General features: G+C 41.6%; 1 protein-coding gene across 6 annotated transcripts in view; it reads left to right on the top strand.

The window, feature by feature from the left end:
- The window catches only part of Smyd3 (SET and MYND domain containing 3), a 580,304-nt gene that overhangs the window by 114,520 nt on the left and 449,247 nt on the right, over positions 1 to 16,537 (top strand). For 4 of the 6 annotated variants that reach the window (XM_085843350.1, XM_021156846.3, XM_085843347.1 and 1 more), the window contains exons 3-5: positions 6,551 to 6,658; positions 7,904 to 7,961; positions 13,266 to 13,402. In XM_085843350.1, coding sequence (XP_085699476.1) covers positions 6,551 to 6,658; positions 7,904 to 7,961; positions 13,266 to 13,402 — 303 coding nt within the window. Of the gene's footprint in view, positions 1 to 6,550; positions 6,659 to 7,903; positions 7,962 to 12,896; positions 12,986 to 13,265; positions 13,403 to 16,537 lie in introns of those variants that run through there. The other 2 variants (XM_085843352.1, XM_085843351.1) reach the window with 2 other exon arrangements.

Raw genomic sequence — 16,537 nt, 5'->3', positions numbered from 1 at the left:
GAACTCACAGAGATCCACTTGCCTCTGAGTACTGGGACTAAAGGTGTGCACCACCAACCACCTGGATTTGGAGAGTTATTTATGGTGCCTCCTTACAATCTCAGTGGTGCCTGGAGACCGTTGGCATTCACAGTGACTCTGTTATACTGTATCAAGATCTGTCATAGCTGTTACTGTTTCCTAGTTCTTCTGCTTTTCTTATTTTTGTCTTTTATTATTTCCCTGCCTTTTGTAGTCTTTGGTTAGACATTTTGTTCACAGTGATCCCATTTTTTTGTCTTTTCTGTACTTTTTGTTTTCTGAGATCAGGTCTTACCCTGTAGCCCATACCGGCTTCAATTCATATATCTCAAGATGGCTTAGCTAAGATCTTCCTGCAATAGCCTCTAAGTACTTGGATAACAGGTGTATGTCATACGTCCACTCTTTAGGGAAAGCAACTGTCTGTGTAAGAGTAGGACCAAGTAGAAGACCGTAGTGGTCTGGATGGTTTTAGCATTGTATTTAAACTGGATTTTTCACCTTAACTCTCCATTGCTTAGTCTAAATCATGCCAGTAGTAGGAAGATATTTTAAGATACTTTAGCAATATAGGCTTTTGGGGTGTTAACTCCCTCTGTTTCCCCTCACACTCACATCCCCCCTCACCCTATATGCTCCAGCCCTGTTTTAGTCTCCATCAGTTACACAGGCTTGCTTGATTGCTCCCTCCCTCCCACCCTCCCTCCCTCCTACCCTCTCTCTTTCTTTCTTAGATTTATTTATTTTATGTATATTACACTGTTGCTGTCTTCAGAGACACCAGAAGAGGGCATCAGATCATATTGCAATTGTTTGTGTGTCACCATGTGGTTGCTGGAATTTGAACTCAGGACCTTCAGAAGAGCAGTCAGTGCTCTTAACCGCTGAGCCATCTCTCCAGCCCTCAAAAGAAATCTTCATGCAAGAATTTGATCAATACCCTTTAGTTGTAGCTGTTAGACAGCCTGTTCCACATCTACTTTATATTCCCAAATTCCAGCTTTGGAGGTCTTCACACCTCTGAGGACCTGTGGTCCAACGTTGGGCCTTTTAAAGCACAGAGGTAGAGCTCTCACTTGCTACCAAGCACTCTTGAGTGGAATGCAAACTTTCAGGTCTTCTCTTGTCTAGATTGCAGGGCAGCTCACTTACTTTGAGTTGTGCTCTTAGGAAACCCTGTAGATGCCTGTTTTTCAGGAGGCATATGTTGAATGCCTTGCAGTGATTAAAATTTGTCCAGGGTCTGGGGAGATTACTTAGCGGCTAAAGGCATTTACTGCCAACCCCGACGCCCGAGATCCACCTCGTGGCTAGTGAGAACAAACTCCTGCAAGTTGTCTGTTCTTCTGCCTCCACACATCCACTGTGGGCATGTGCATATGTTTATACATACACATGTGCACATACATACCTTAATAAATAAATGTAATAAAAAAGTTCAGATAATCATTTTTATCTCATGAATAGACAGTTTCTAGGGAAGTTGTTAGGGCATTTAAACAGGTATGTTTGGCACATGTAGGGCTATTCTAGGAGAGAAGCCCCTAGCTCAGGCCTCAGGACAATAGTGGACACCCAAGAACTCACGACAGACCAAGCTTGTTGCAAACCACATGAGGCTTTATTCGGGGAAAGCCAGAGCTCTGGGGATGACTCATATCCCATGCAGGGGTAGAGGAGTCGACCTCGAGGGGAGAGAGGTCCCAGTTTTTATAGGCCCTCAGGGGGGAAAGGAGAAGGGAGGAGTAGGGGATTTCCAGATCTAAACAATATCTATTCTAAAATGATTAATTCCTCAAGAAATGGGTATGGGAGGGAAACAAGGAAAGAGTCTAATGAAGGTGCAGCAATGGGCACACACCTGGTCAGAACATTGGCAGACACACAGGTTCGAGGAGTGGCCATAGCATTGTGCACCTTTATTTTTCTAAATCAGTGAAGCCAGTTCTACTAACAATAAAATCTATTTTACTGGGGCTGGAGAGATGGCTCAGTGGGTAAGAGCACCCGACTGCTCTTCCAAAGGTCCAGAGTTCTAATCCCAGCAACCACATGGTGGCTCACAACCATCCGTAACGAGATCTGACGCCCTCTTCTGGAGTGTCTGAAGACAGCTACAGTGTACTTACATGTAATAAATAAAAAAAAAAAAAAAAAAAAATCTATTTTACTAATTCCAGGGCTTCTATGACTTTTTACATTCTGCCAGGATCTTTCAGTTTGAGATTTTTAGCCTTTCTCAGACCCACCTCCACAATTTATGAGGGTTATGTTTCTTGCCCTCTCTAATATATTGAAATGAAATTATACAGGTAATGCAGTCTATGTAAGTTTGTATATCTATTATATACTTTAGTTTTTTGTTTGTTTGTTTTTGAGACAGGGTTTCTCTGTATAGCCCTGGCTGTCCTGGAACTCATTTCGTAGAGCAGACTGGCCTTGAATTTAGAAATCCGCCTGCCTCTGCTTCCTGAGTGCTGGGATTAAAGGTGTGCACTACCACACCCAGCTCAAATTTGTATGTTCATAAGGAGAAAGAAAATAAAGTCTAACAAAAATATTGTGTCTTGTTATATAAATTGGCATGACTAGACTGAAAGACATAGTTACAGACTGGCAAATACACAGAGCCACTCTGAGAAGGAAGGGGAGATGTATAACAGAAAGTCTGCTGGGTTGGCAAATCTGATATAGCAGGAGCTATGGCCTTAGCGGATACAGCTTTATAAAACATGAACTGACTTTAGAAAAATTCTCAAAGTCTTCCCTTGACTTGACAACGACAAAATTCAACACTGTTAGGACTATGTAAAAACAAGCAAACAAAAGTTTATTCTAGGCTGAGCCCATTAGAAACATTTCTACCTTCACAGAATATCTCAAAGGATGTATGAAACTTGTGTTGCCTTTGGGATTTTTCTCTTGTGGAAGTGTCCCCCATGGGAGGTCTGGATTCTCGTTTTCTGCTAATTAAATGTCAGCCATGCATTACAGCATCACACCAAACAAAAACAACAGTTTCCAGGGCAACCTTCCTTCAATATTGGTACTGTCCTCATCGGGAACTCCTCATGTAATTAGTTTGTAACAATTACAAATACTGTACAAGGCACGGAGACGTGCAGTTTCTGAAGTTATTTTTCGAGTCTGGAATACTCTGACACATGGAATTCTATTGCAGATTTTGACTTCCTTTTCTCATCTGAAACCCACGTCTTCTGCTGTTTTTGGCTCCTAATGCAACACTTGTTTTTCCTTGATCTTCCATGGCCCTTTGTACTTGTTGTATATATAGCATTGTTAGTTTTGATCTTTGAGAACAGAAAACATCCTAGCCAGTTGTGAACAAACTTAATTGTGTTTTTGGTTGGCAGTGGAGGGAGAATATAGGAAAGTTGGCCATCCTTTGAGAAACTGGTGGACATGGAAGTCCAGTGTGCCATTAAAGGGCCCAACTAAGGTGAGGGAGGATAGTGCCAGTGTTTCTCAGTGTCTTTGCACACGGAGTTGCTTAGTAGACTCATGGGTGGGCTTATATTTATAAGATTTATGCTAAGAGTCCAAGCAGCAGGTCTGAGAAAAATATGGTTTTGAAAACTGTATTTTTATCATCGTGGTTAGAAGAAGTGGAGTAGACAGAGACGTCCATCTAACGTGAAACAGTTCCAAGTGGTGCGATCACGCTCTGTGTTTACGACTAATGGTTTGATCCTGCTTTTGGGCAGACTAAAGGCAATGAACTTCTATAATCCTCTAAACCCAATGGGAGGATAAGCAGGTGCTGGTTATTTTCACGGAATGACTCAAGAATAGAACGAAGGGACATTTTTCCTAGTGTCTGTTTATTATTTAGATAGAGCAACATTAATTATGTTAAAGACCAGATGTTACTTTTGACAAGAATTCTCTAAACTTGAGATGCTTCATTTAAACCAGTGCCAATTACCTGGTTACTTGGTCCACTTTCTGAAGTGTGTTTGGCTGCCAAGTCTCCAAGCTGATCTAACCTTGATTATTATTATTATTATTATCCATTACATCCCCATTGCACTTTTCCCTCCCTCCACAAAGAGCATGCCTACTAGGGATATCAACCAAACACAGTCCAACAAGTTACATACGCTAAGACCAGGCACAAACCCTCCTGTCAAGGCTGGATAAGGCAACCCAGGAAGAGAAAAAGGGTCCCAAGAGTAGGCAAGAGTCAAAGCAGCCTTCCCCCACCCCCACCCGACCCCACCCCCACCGTGTAGTTTAGCACTGCAGTTTCTTGTCTGAATAAAGGGCTCTGCACTGGCCTGCTTAACCCATTCTAACTGTAAGACCAGATGGAAGAACCAACTTCATATCTTAGTCAGTGTATACCAGCCCTGTCCCCAAGGATGGCTGGCAGCGACAGTCATGGGATTCTGCGTCTCATAATTTACACACGTTTGTTTGACTCATTTGAATGTTTAGTAGATGAATGCAATTTGCTAAGCAGGCTACTGCGTTCTTTTAAACTCATCTGACAGTGAAGCAGTATACTCTCTGAACACCTTGTACATCTTCGTAACTGACAGTTGCTAGCTAGGTCAGTACTTGTTCCTACGCAACGAGCTTTTTCGTGCCACTGAGTTAGATACTTCAGGTAAAATGACTGGTGTTATGTAACTGCCCAAGATGCCATTATAGTTGTAAACATAAGCATTGTCAAAAGACACAGTCCGGTATGATGATCAGCCTTCTTGGAATACATTCTCCTGTGATTTAGTATTTAGTAACATATGTCTTCCTTTCTACCAGATGAGAATTATGGAAGTCATTATGCTCTGTTTCTGCCTAGCTTATAAAGCAACTTAAATAAATGTACAAACATGGCAGTCATGTAGTGGCCATGTGAGCACGCCAAGGGCTTCACTATCCTTGCTTATATTTAAAGAGTTTGTTTTTAAGTCCCAGATCATGAGCCTTACTTCATGTTTATTCTGTTAAAAACTATTTCTTTTTTCTTTCTTCCCCCTTCACCCCCAGCCCCCTACCTCTAGATAGGGTTTCTCTGTGTAACCCTAGCTTTCCTGGACAGAGAACTCTCTCTGTAGACCAAGCTGGCCTTGAACTCACAGAGACCTGCCTGCCTCTGCCTCCTGAGTGCTGGGATTAAACATGTGTGGCCACCACTGCCCAGCACAACCTATTTTTTGCATGGCCTTCATTGTCTCATGAAGCACAAGTTGACTTGAACATAGTCAAGGTGGCCTCGAACTCCTAATCTGCTGTCTTCAGCCTGCTGTGTGACTGGATTATAGGCACATTAAGCTAGCTCTCTTTCTTTTTGTTCTTTTCCTTAGCTTCTCCCTCTCTTCCTCCTCTTCCTCCCCTCTCCTCCCCCTTCCCTTCCTCCTCCCCCTTCTTTTCCCTTTCCCTCCCTTTCCCCTCCCTCTCCCCCCATCTTCTCCCTCTCCCTCTCTCCTTGGTAGCAGCAGGACTTGAGCCAAGGCTGCTTCATGCTCAGCTCTTCGCCTACTTCTTTACATGGAACTAGTGTAGTCTGCTGGGTGTGAGTGAGGTGTAAGCAGTGGAATGAAGGACGACAAAAAGTGTCATGATCATCTTAGTCAACATGAGCAGCTAACGCTGAATGGAGTTGAAGTGGAAGCAGTGGGCTTGCAAACAGTGTTTCTCTAACCCCCACTTATGAGAGGGCTGGCCAGGTTAACCCAGGAAGTCTTTTGTAGCAAAGGGCTCACGAGAACACAGTATGAGTTAGATGTATAATTTTTATGTGTGTGGCATCAGATATGTCCAAGATGGAACTTAGGAGGCATTTGCTCTGGCAGTTGCCCTGTCCTCTGGATGGCATCCTTCCCTTTAGTCCACTCACGTCTAGCTTTATGACCTAGCTTCAAGGCTGTTCCTTCCAGCAGATCAGAGCATTTGTCTTCCAAACTATACACTTTTATGAAAAGGAATCTTCTATAGTTTAGCCAGGATATAAGTATGACCTCATACTGTCTTGAACAAACTGGATACTTATGGTTTAGCTCCTTTCTGGGATGCCTTTGAGGTCTGTCAATATGTAGTCTTTATAGTTTTGAATCCGTTAGCCCACCTGGTCTAGGTCTATCTTCTGACTTTACAGCACAACTCACAATGCTGGCTTCTCTGTTTGGATTTCTCCTAGCCCCATGATTAACTTTTCTAGCTTTGGGTGCTTATTTCTTTAAAATACTATTGTATACACTACCAAATATTGAGTTTAAGTATTAAGAAAGGCGCACTGGTTCTTACTATAAAGTCTCCCAGCCTTGTAATGGCCACAGGGCAAAATTAAGGACAGCATGAAGCTGAGGTGTTTGTGCCTTTGTTTGATGGCTACTTTCCTGACAAAGACTAAATTCTAGATTGTATGCAAAAGGAATTTTGCATTTTATAGTTCTATTTAGGCTGTTAGGAATAAATTCATGCTAGTGATTCTCAGTGTTCAAAACCAGTTGGAATGAAAGTTGACTTCCTTCCCTGATGCCTTTCCATGCTCTTGACTTCGCAGAAAAAAGCCTGGCCGGACCACAAACGGGAATGCAGGTGTCTTAAAAGCTGCAAGCCCAGATATCCGCCCGACTCCGTGAGACTTCTGGGCAGGGTTATCGTCAAGCTGGTGAGCACACATCAGGAAAGGGGCCTGGGTCTGCTCTGACGAAAGCAGTTGCTGTTCCTGTTCATATTTAAGGCTGAGACTGCACCCATGTTAAGGTGGATGGTGGATTATCCCAGGCAGCATGTTAAGATAAGAAACGTTCCTATTCGCCATTGGCTTTATGACTGTGACATGCATAGTCCCTATCAGTAGAGATAGTATAATCTCTTTCTTGAATAGAGTCTTGAGGTAACATATTAGCAACTAGTAGAAACTATGTTTCCTTTGTAACTTTTTCCTAGGAACACACTGCATGTAGGAGCAAGCCTTCATTGTCTTTTCAAATGAGGACATAATTCGATGAAAATATATTAAATTGACAATTCTTCCTCCTCCTCCTCCTCTTTTTAAATAGAGCCAGGACTTGTCTCTGTCTCCCATAATAAGCAGAGTCTAGAACCCTACCCTGAAGAAGCTTCTAGAGTGTTCCATGAGGGCTATAGCATAACCACCTCAGATTTTTGTAAGGCCTAATTTTGTTTCTTCACTTAGTCATTAACTTTCGAATTTTTATTTTCCTTTTTTTCCACCTCAAACGTTTATAGAGGATTTTATAGTGGGAACTTCTTGTAAAGGAGTTTTTTATTTGGAGATAAAACTGCTTAGGTGAAGTTGCAAGTTAGACTTTAAAATTGTTACTAAGCAATTTAAAAAAGAGTGCTGTAGAGACCTGGAGGCATGATGACTGGGGGGCGGTGTGTGTGTGTGTGTGTGTGTGTGTGTGTGTGTGTGTGTATGCGTGCTCGCTCGCTGTCCAGCCCGAGGATGGTCTGAATTCTGTTTTTGGGGCCTATCAATGGGAGGAGGAGACTGACTTCTGACTGTTGCCCTTTAACTTACACACACACACACACACACACACACACACACACACACACAAATAAATGCTTTCAATGTTATGAAGAAAAAGTGATATATAAAAAATGATCTTTTAAAAATATAATTGTAGCTGGGTGTGGTGATTCACACCTCTAATCCCAGCACTCATGAGACATCTTGTGAACCTCTTGTGATCCAGGCTAGCCTGGTCTACAGAGTACTTCCCAGGACAGCCAGAGCTACATAGTGATGTAGTGGTATATCATGTCTCAAAATAAGCAATCAAACAAAAACTTTCATCACAATATCCCAAGTGTAGGCAAAGCTGCAAAATTATCTATTGAGGCACTGACCTTGTTTTTGGTGTTTTCTCCTTTTCCTTCACAGATGGATGAAAAGCCCTCAGAGTCGGAGAAACTTTATTCATTTTATGATCTGGAGTCCAGTAAGTGATTATTCATTAGAATCCTAAAATTAATTCTATCAGTTATCTGCTGAACTCTCCCACCCCAATTTTTCTCATCTTTGCAGAGGTTCAGACTAGGGCAGCTGTTCTCAACCTGTGGGTTATAACCATTGGAAAGCACATATTTCCAAGGGTCTTAGGAACTGAGACACCATTCAGTAGCAACATTACAGTTATAAAGTGGCAACGAAAATATTTTTTATGGCTTGGGGTGGGGTGGGGGGTCACCACAACATGAGGAACTGTATTAAAGGGTCTCTGCCTTTTTTTTTTTTAAAGACTTATTTATTATATGTAAGTACATTGTACCTGTCTTTAGACACACTGAAGAGGGCATCAGATCTCATTTTGGGTGGTTGTGATCTACCATGTGGTTGCTGGGATTTGAACTCAGGACCTTTGCAAGAGCAGTCAGTGCTCTTAACCACTGAGCCATCTCTCCAGCCCCAAAGTGCCACGGACCTGGCCCAATCAGCCTCTCTCAATCTGTGTGGAATCAGGGTTTGGGAGAGGTGGGCAAAGAGTAAGTGAGAATTGACAAACAGATGCAAACACGAGTGAGTGCTGAATCTGAATGTATTTTGTCCAAACGAACACCAGACTTTTAATACAGAAGAAAACCAAGAAAGCCAGGCAAACACATCTGCCAAGTTACATTGTCACAAAACAAAAAGAATGCATACATAAAAAGATGGCAGGAGTCAGGCCACATTTACCACTGAGAATAGGAACAAAAAAGAAAGAAAGAAAGAAAGAAAGAAAGAAAGAAAGAAAGAAAGAGAGAGGAAAGAAAAGCCAGGTGAGGTGGCACACGCCTTTAATCCCAGCACTCAGGAGGCAGTGGCAGGCGGATTTCTGAGTTCGAGGCCAGCCTGGTCTACAGAGTGAGTTCCAGGACAGCCAGGGCTACACAGAAAAACCCTGTCTCGAAAAACCAAAAAAAAAAAAAAAAAAAGAGAGAGAGAGAGACAATAGGAACAATCCTTAATTAAAAAGATCAGCTAAACACAGGAGCCAGGTGAATGCTATGATGCAAGGCTAGTCTATTGTTAAACCCACCACCAGGGGTTCTTTAGTAAAATAACCTGATTATGCTATTCATCTGGGCCTAGTGAAAAAAAAAAAAAAAAAAACTGCTCTAGGGGAATTACCCTTTCATGCAACCCACATTTTCCTAGGCCATTGTATATTCCTGTGTTTGGGTGTGCCTCGGCTATTGTCCTAAGTAATTACTATGCAGACTAGCTCTGAGCTTATCTAGCTCTTTTTGAGTAAATTGTAATGCCTAATTCATTTCACTGTCTCTACTAGAAGTGAACTTGAATGTTACTGAATAGGTAACATTCTTACTGAATTCCAAGCTCAGGGTCGGCCTCAGGGATTTTCTAGGAACCATTGGAACACTGGTGGAGGGCTTAGCTATATGTCAAAATCAATTCTTAAAGGCACTTATAGTAAAACAATACTGAAAGAGAGCACACGGATCCAAACACCAGACTAATGCAGTGACAGGTTTTGAGTATTCGGGCTATGGGAATGCCAAGGTTCCAGGAGGCAAAGTTTCCTTGAATCTCTTTGCCTCAGGACTGCTTCCAGGCTTTCAGGCCTATAATGTGTGTCACCGCTGGAGTGGATGTAGCACCAAAGAGTCTGTGCCTTAGGAAGGTTGAGTCCTGCTGCTGCTGTTTTTGGACCTCACTCATGATGAGCACACAGTCACCCACTGAGTTGCCTTTACAAACTGCTTTTAATAACAACTTTGCTCTTCTATGTTTAGTACATGAATCAGACGTAAAGAAATGTTTTGTTTTTATAAACAACTAACACATGATTTTGTTTAATCTAGGGTAGATTGGGCCGCATATAGGTTTGTGAAGCTCTACAGTAGACAGAATAGTGTAATTGGGCACGTGGACCCATCTGCATAGGGAAACTGTGCTAGAGGGTTGCTACTGTCAAGAATTAATAAACTTGGGAGAATGTTAGGGTTTTTCTTTTGAGTTCTTTTTTATGTCTTTATTGTAAACACTATACAAGTTTTTTTTTTTTTCCACAAATAAGTGAAACTCTGCATTGAAAGTAGGAACTTCTGACCTTTCAATGACAGCAGAAGAGCCCTTGCTTTATTCTCAGACACCTCAAGCAGGAACCATCAGCCAAGCTGTCCCTTTTCTAGTCTCTAGCTGGATTGTGCTTATCCAAGTGAGGTTGATTTGAACATTTAATGACCACTTCTAGAATGCTCCATCTAGAATGATTCCCATCAGGAGGTCTTCCTCCAGTAACAGTCACTCCAGGCATACTGCACTGGCCCAAGAATGCAGTATCCTGACCAAGCCTTGGTGAACTTTCGATGACCCCATAGCTGTTCTCATTCAACATGGGAGTGGGAACACCACTCCATGAACTCAGAAAAAGGTGTTGGGTTGACTGGGGCAAGAACTGTTTTTTGATTGGTACAAATGCGATCCTTCATTTGCATACCATATGTCTTTTGTTCCTGGCTCAATCAGCAGCAGGCTGGGCATCTGCTCTTTAAGTCAGCCGGAAGACTCCTTCCTGTGCTGACTCTGGTGATTTTTTTAAAAACATTTTAGCCCAGTTAAAAGCTTTTCCCAAATGGACTTCTCTTGCCTACCTGTGATTTTTATCATGTGTAGAATGGACTGGGCTGGTAACACCAGGAAGAGGTGTCACCAACTGTGAAAGGGTAGGCTGATGAGTGACTGGCTCAGGGGCAGAGAGTAAAGGCAGGGTAACTGTTGAAGAAGCCAAGACTTCAGAAGGCAGTGGGCAAGAGACTAGGGGCCTTGATTTCCAGAAGAGTTCCTGGTAAGTTGCCACACCTTGAAAAGAGAAGGTTCCTACATCTAATGTGCCTGAGCTCTATACGGCTGATACTGGAGTCCTGATACTCAAGAACCGTCATACCTAGGTGATGCTGACTGATGACAGCCACTGTTGAGTAGAGATGGTACATAGAGCCAAGGATTTTGCTTGCCGTCTTGTGTTGGTTTGGCAGCACTGAGTCAGGGCTGTATTCCTCTAAGCTGCGTGGTAAATCTCTAGCTTCTAAGATCTAGAGTCATGCATCTCTAGTTCTTCAGAATTGAAACTATAAACTTTTGAATCTGTTAATCCAACCCATAATTCTTTGCCATACAAGGGAGTACTCATGATTTCCTCATGAGCAGAACTGGGAGAATCTGTGTTTGTTAGTAGCATAGCTGTTAGTCCAATTGACCCTTTGTCTTCTGTTTCTTCCTTCTTTCATCCTCTCTCTCTCTCTCTCTCTCTCTCTCTCTCGTTTCCTTTTCATGTTAGGCAAGAGTGACATAGTGAACAGGGACCATCTAGGGAGCCCCATAGTGCCCTCATGCCTTTAGACACTAAGGCAGGTCTCAGGTGCAGAAGACCTAGGCTCTGTGACGGTCTTGGGCATTGTTCTTTCCCTCAGCTACCATGGTGGTTGCCAGTTGCCATGGATGCCTTCAGGCTCCCCAGATGTGGGCTCAAGCACAGTCAGGGTTATTTTGCTTTCGTAGAGTCAAAGGTCTTCTTCACTGAGCTTGTAAGTGGTTCTAGTCTCAAACCAGCTAGAACTGGTAGACTACATTTGTTACACAGTTTACCTACCATTCTGGTTGGAGTTGAATGAGGGGATGATTTCAGCTTTACATTTCTGGGGCCCTAGCTGCCAATGGTAATATATTGTTATTTAAGAGGTCACGGGTTAATTATTCTGTTGGACAAATAATTTGAAGAAAATATGCAAACCTGACATGGGGAAGAGTGTTAGTTCAATTTGATGTGTCTTTTCAAGTTTTAATAGAGAACTAATTAGTCATTTTTCTTTGTAGTACTGCTAGATAATTAACACCATTTACACTGAATTTGACTATTAACATTAGCCCTGCTCAGTAGCAAGCCATTATATTGCCTTTGGTGAAATGTTCTCAGATGTTATTAGTCTGATGGTTCACTCTCAGCCTTAATATGGCATGTGTAGTATAATTTAAACCAATGTTCAAGGAGGTCATATTAACTTTTAAAAAATGTGGTTTTTTTTTTTTATAAAAATATAATTGACACGTAAAGTATTTATACAAATCTGTGGGGTCTAGGATATGTAATATATAACAGTAAAAATAAGGTAATTAGCATTTAAATGTTAAAAATGTATCATTTGAATGTATTGGGAACCCTTTGGAAGTTTAGTAGAAATGACTCAGCACAAGTATACAATAAGTAATGATGGAATCAGAATGTCAGAAATTTATCGTTTTTACGTTGGAAACATTTAGGCAATCTTTATCTAGTAAGGACTTCAGCCTGTGCGCTGCAGAATGGCAGTACTGAGTCCTCCTAGCTGACTGTACTTTGATCCCCATGATCCAGCCTGCCTTCATCCCACTGCTGTGTCCTTTCTTACATCTGATGACCACGTTTGACTTTAATGAGATCCTCTTCTGTCCTGTTTTGCAGAGACCTTTCACTTCTTTGGCTACATTCCTTCCTATATATTTCATTTTGGGTCACAATTGTGACTCAAAGTGTTTTGTTTCTTTTGTTGTCTAAGTTTGTTACGAATGTGTAAAAAGTCTTAGTAATTTTTATGCCAGTTTTGTATCCAGAAGCATTACGGAATCATTGTATCAGTCTTAGCTCTTTTCTTGTGTCTAGAATCTTCCTCTGTAACTGAAACATAAAGAGAAGAAGCTGGGCTGCCTCCAGGCTTCCTGTGTTTGTCCAGCCTGGAAATCCTTCCAGGTTGAGATTTCTCAGGTCATCCATGTTTCTGTTATGGTTCACATTTTATATGGCAAATTACAGTTGCTTAAACTCCATGTGAACTTTCAATATCTTGTTTTCTGTCTTTTTAACCTTTCAGATAATACTATTTACCAGTCAGTTGTGACCTACATGTGAATTATTATGTGGAAAGTCAGTTTAAACTCACTGACTTCATTAGGATTTATGATGGTAGAGTTGTGCTCTATAAGGTAAAAGATCTGGCAGTGTGCAGCTGATTTTGGTTTATTATATTTTTAAAACCTGTATGCATCTGTTTAGTTTTTAATAGCCATTTAATATATTTTGTGGGTAAAGTTGGAGAGAATTTAACCAATGTAATATGTACCATGCTTTGTAGTTGTCAAAAGAACAAGATTGTCAGGATAGATTGCATGTCATGAAATATCTTGTATAGCCAGCATTTGAACACCCGAGAATTATTCCTGGCGTTCAGTAGGTGATTATACTGTTTGTTTTCTTTACAAAAAGATATTAGCAAACTCACTGAAGATAAGAAAGAGGGCCTGAGGCAACTTGCAATGACATTTCAACATTTCATGAGAGAGGAAATCCAGGACGCGTCTCAGCTGCCGCCTTCTTTTGACCTTTTTGAAGCCTTTGCAAAAGTAAGTTTGAAGCTTCTTCTCTCAGCTGATGCTGTCAGTCCGTCCCTCTCCCTTGGTTTTCTTGTCATTTGCAAACATGCCGAAGCCTTGATGGGGTATTGAGGACCAACAATGCCCCGCATCACTCCGCACCGCAACAGGGAACGAAAGCTCCCAGTGGTGCCTGCACTGGAAGGGTCTTCATCTCTTTTCTGTTTGATCAGTGGTTTTACTTGGAGATTCCTCATTGCCAATACTGCAGATATCCCCATCAGAGAATCTGTTCCCGTTTTTCAAAAGAACACAGCATATATATTTCATGACTTTCTACTGAAGGATTTCACTTTATTATTGGATTTATTCTTTATGTTGGTTGTTTTAGCCAGCTGAAACAATCTATTAGAATCTATTCTGATTAATTGATTTTTAGATGATGTGAAAGCATGGTAGTTTCTGACTTAAAACAATCTAAAGAGCAGATTAGTGAAATCCGAGGGTAGGGTTAGAAAACAGATTTAAAATTTTTTTTTAATTTTTGTCTGTTAGTTGGAGCTAGGCATTTTCTTCGGTGAGCTTGCTTAGGCACAGGCAGCCATGATACAGCGATGTGGGATGGCTCGGACCCAGGATTCCACACTCTGCTCTGGATCTATTGTCTTTGTCCATTTGTTTTCAGTGGTCCTCACATTTTACATTGGAAAAACGAGCTTGCCTCTTACCTTGCAAATTGTAAAACACACATTTTATAACATCCCATGATTATTTTAAGGTCTGCTTTCAAAACTACCTGTTTTTTAAGAATTTAAATGGGATCATTTGGAGCACTAGAGATTTATTCTATTTTTTTTTTCCCAAAGTTATTTTTATTCTGTAAAGTATGATCAGTGGTTGTCTGATATTGTGATCACAGCATTATAATTTGGTTTGTCTATAATTTTAAAGTTGATTTGAAATACGGTGGCTACTCTGCTTGCTTGTTTCATATGTATTTGAAGAATTACAGCCTTTAGTCGTTTTGAACCTATAGTACACACAGCTTCTGCAGTGTTAAACACTGAAGCAGCGGCATTTGTCTTATGATGGCTGGTACATCATCCCTCACCTTAGTAATGTGGCTGTCCTCTGGTGTCATTTGTGTTGTTGAAAAATCTTCCATAAAGTGAGTAATTGTGATTAATGTTCATGTAAAATGGCTTAAAATATTGCCAAATTTAAAATGTGCGTCATTGCCTTATTCCTGTTGTTTATTGTTAAACATTTTGTTTTGTTTCTTGAGACAGAGTCTCTCTGTATAGTCTTGGCTAACCAGGAACTTGCAGAGATCCACCTGCCTCTGTTATTGAGTAGATTAAAGGCCCGAGGTGAGCCTTTTTTTTTTTTTTTTTTGGAGACAGGGTTTCTCTGTGTAACAGCCTTGATTCTCCTGGAACCCACTTTGTAGACCAGGCTGGCCTGGGGCTCTTAGAGATCTACTTTCCCCTGCCTCCCTAGTGCTGAGATTAAAGGTGTGCACCACCACACCTAGCCTTGTTAAACATTTTTAATGACACTTATTTTATGAAACTTTCCCATGTTGTATATGAGGAGTATTCTGGCATTGTGATGAAAGGCCATTTGTTTGGACAAACTTTTAATAGTAATCTCTCCTCTTTCCCATATACTCGTAGTTGTGCTTGTTATAAAAGTGGAGTGTTTAGGAATGGGGGGGGGAGCTCAGGTATACACACAAGCAGACGCTCCTCCCTTCCAATCTTAGTGCATAAGAAATGGTGACAAGTGACTCTGCGGGGCCACCGGTGTCCATGCAGGAAGTCTTGGGTCTCAGTGTAAGAGTCTGTCTCAAAAAACCAAGGTGAGTGGTTCATGAGGAGCAACAGAAGAATCCACACTGTGCAAATGTGTGCACATGCGTGTGCACAAACAGAAGGAGACATATATATATATATATCATTGAGATCTTGGAGAATAATTGGGCTTGGATGTTTAACTTTTCTCTGAAAACAACCTTTAGTAGAAGTCAGAGGAGAGCAGATGGTTAGCCTGAGGCCCCTGGGCTTCTTCACCAACGTGTCACCTGTGGCTGACCTTCTGTGTATAAATTCATTGTAGAAGAGAGATCCCTCTCCAGCTCTTCCTTTCTCAGGAAAATGATCTTAATCAAGCTAATTAGTGTTCTGCAAACCACAGAGAAGAGCTTCGCAACCCGAGGAGCCTGCATGTCTTTTCTAGTACACTGGGCTTGGGCAGAGAACCTCTCCCGCACTCTCCTATCCTATATCCATTTTACTCTCATTTTACAGTTAGCCAGAGAGAGAGAAAATGGCTGCCACCACAGCTTGTGCCCTGCAGTAGGCTGCTTCTGCATGCCACGTGCAAACTCAATCCACAGGACTTCCACATGCATTTGTCTTCCTTGGTCTTTGAAATGGGGCTTTTCCTGGCTTCCGTAAAAAGACCGTGTGTTCTGGTTTGTTTTTGGTCTCTTTCTTCTTTGTATTTGTTTATGTTATATGTCACCATTGGACTCACTTAAACTTTTGTTTCGTCTTCGGCCTTTGTCACCAAAGGTCCATGAAATATTTGGTAAGGGTTAATCATGTTTTTCGAGCTGGGCCTGGTAGAGGACACAGTGGCTAATTCCTCAGAGCTTTCTCTTCTGGTTGCTTTAGGTGTTGTTGAAACATCTGGGAGTTTTGGTGGCAGAATAATGGCTTTCTTCTGTTAGGTCCTTAGAATGCAGGATGTGTCTGTTTCTACAGTCTTGGTTTTTGCCTGGCAAGATTTCCTCGATGTTCTAGAGACCCTACTGAGCAGTTATTTTGTGGGTCACAGTGAGGACCTCTTCCTTGTCACTTGCTGTTTAGCACCAGCATCGATTTTGCTTCTACCACCTCACATAAGCACACACACGAACAGCATTAGTGTGTAGATCTTTGGAGTTTCCCCTGTGATATATATCCCAATAAATCCCAATGAATCTAAAGCTTGCTTGTAAAATTTAGTACCACGATATATATCGGCACAGATTCTTTTTCCCAGTTCAGATATCAGAGGCCCCTCACATGGCTGACCTGAGTTTGAGAAGAGAAGACACACTGGCAGATTGTCCACGGTGGTCTTGGAAGGCTGGGTATGGAGAGTGGCAGGGCTGGTGAG

This window comes from Mus caroli, unplaced genomic scaffold (assembly GCF_978045245.1).
Source record: "Mus caroli unplaced genomic scaffold, Mus_caroli_1 scaffold_1, whole genome shotgun sequence".
Lineage (NCBI taxonomy): Eukaryota > Metazoa > Chordata > Mammalia > Rodentia > Muridae > Mus > Mus caroli.
The sequence above is the reverse complement of the archived record's forward strand: the minus strand, read 5'-3'. Positions and strand labels throughout refer to the sequence as shown.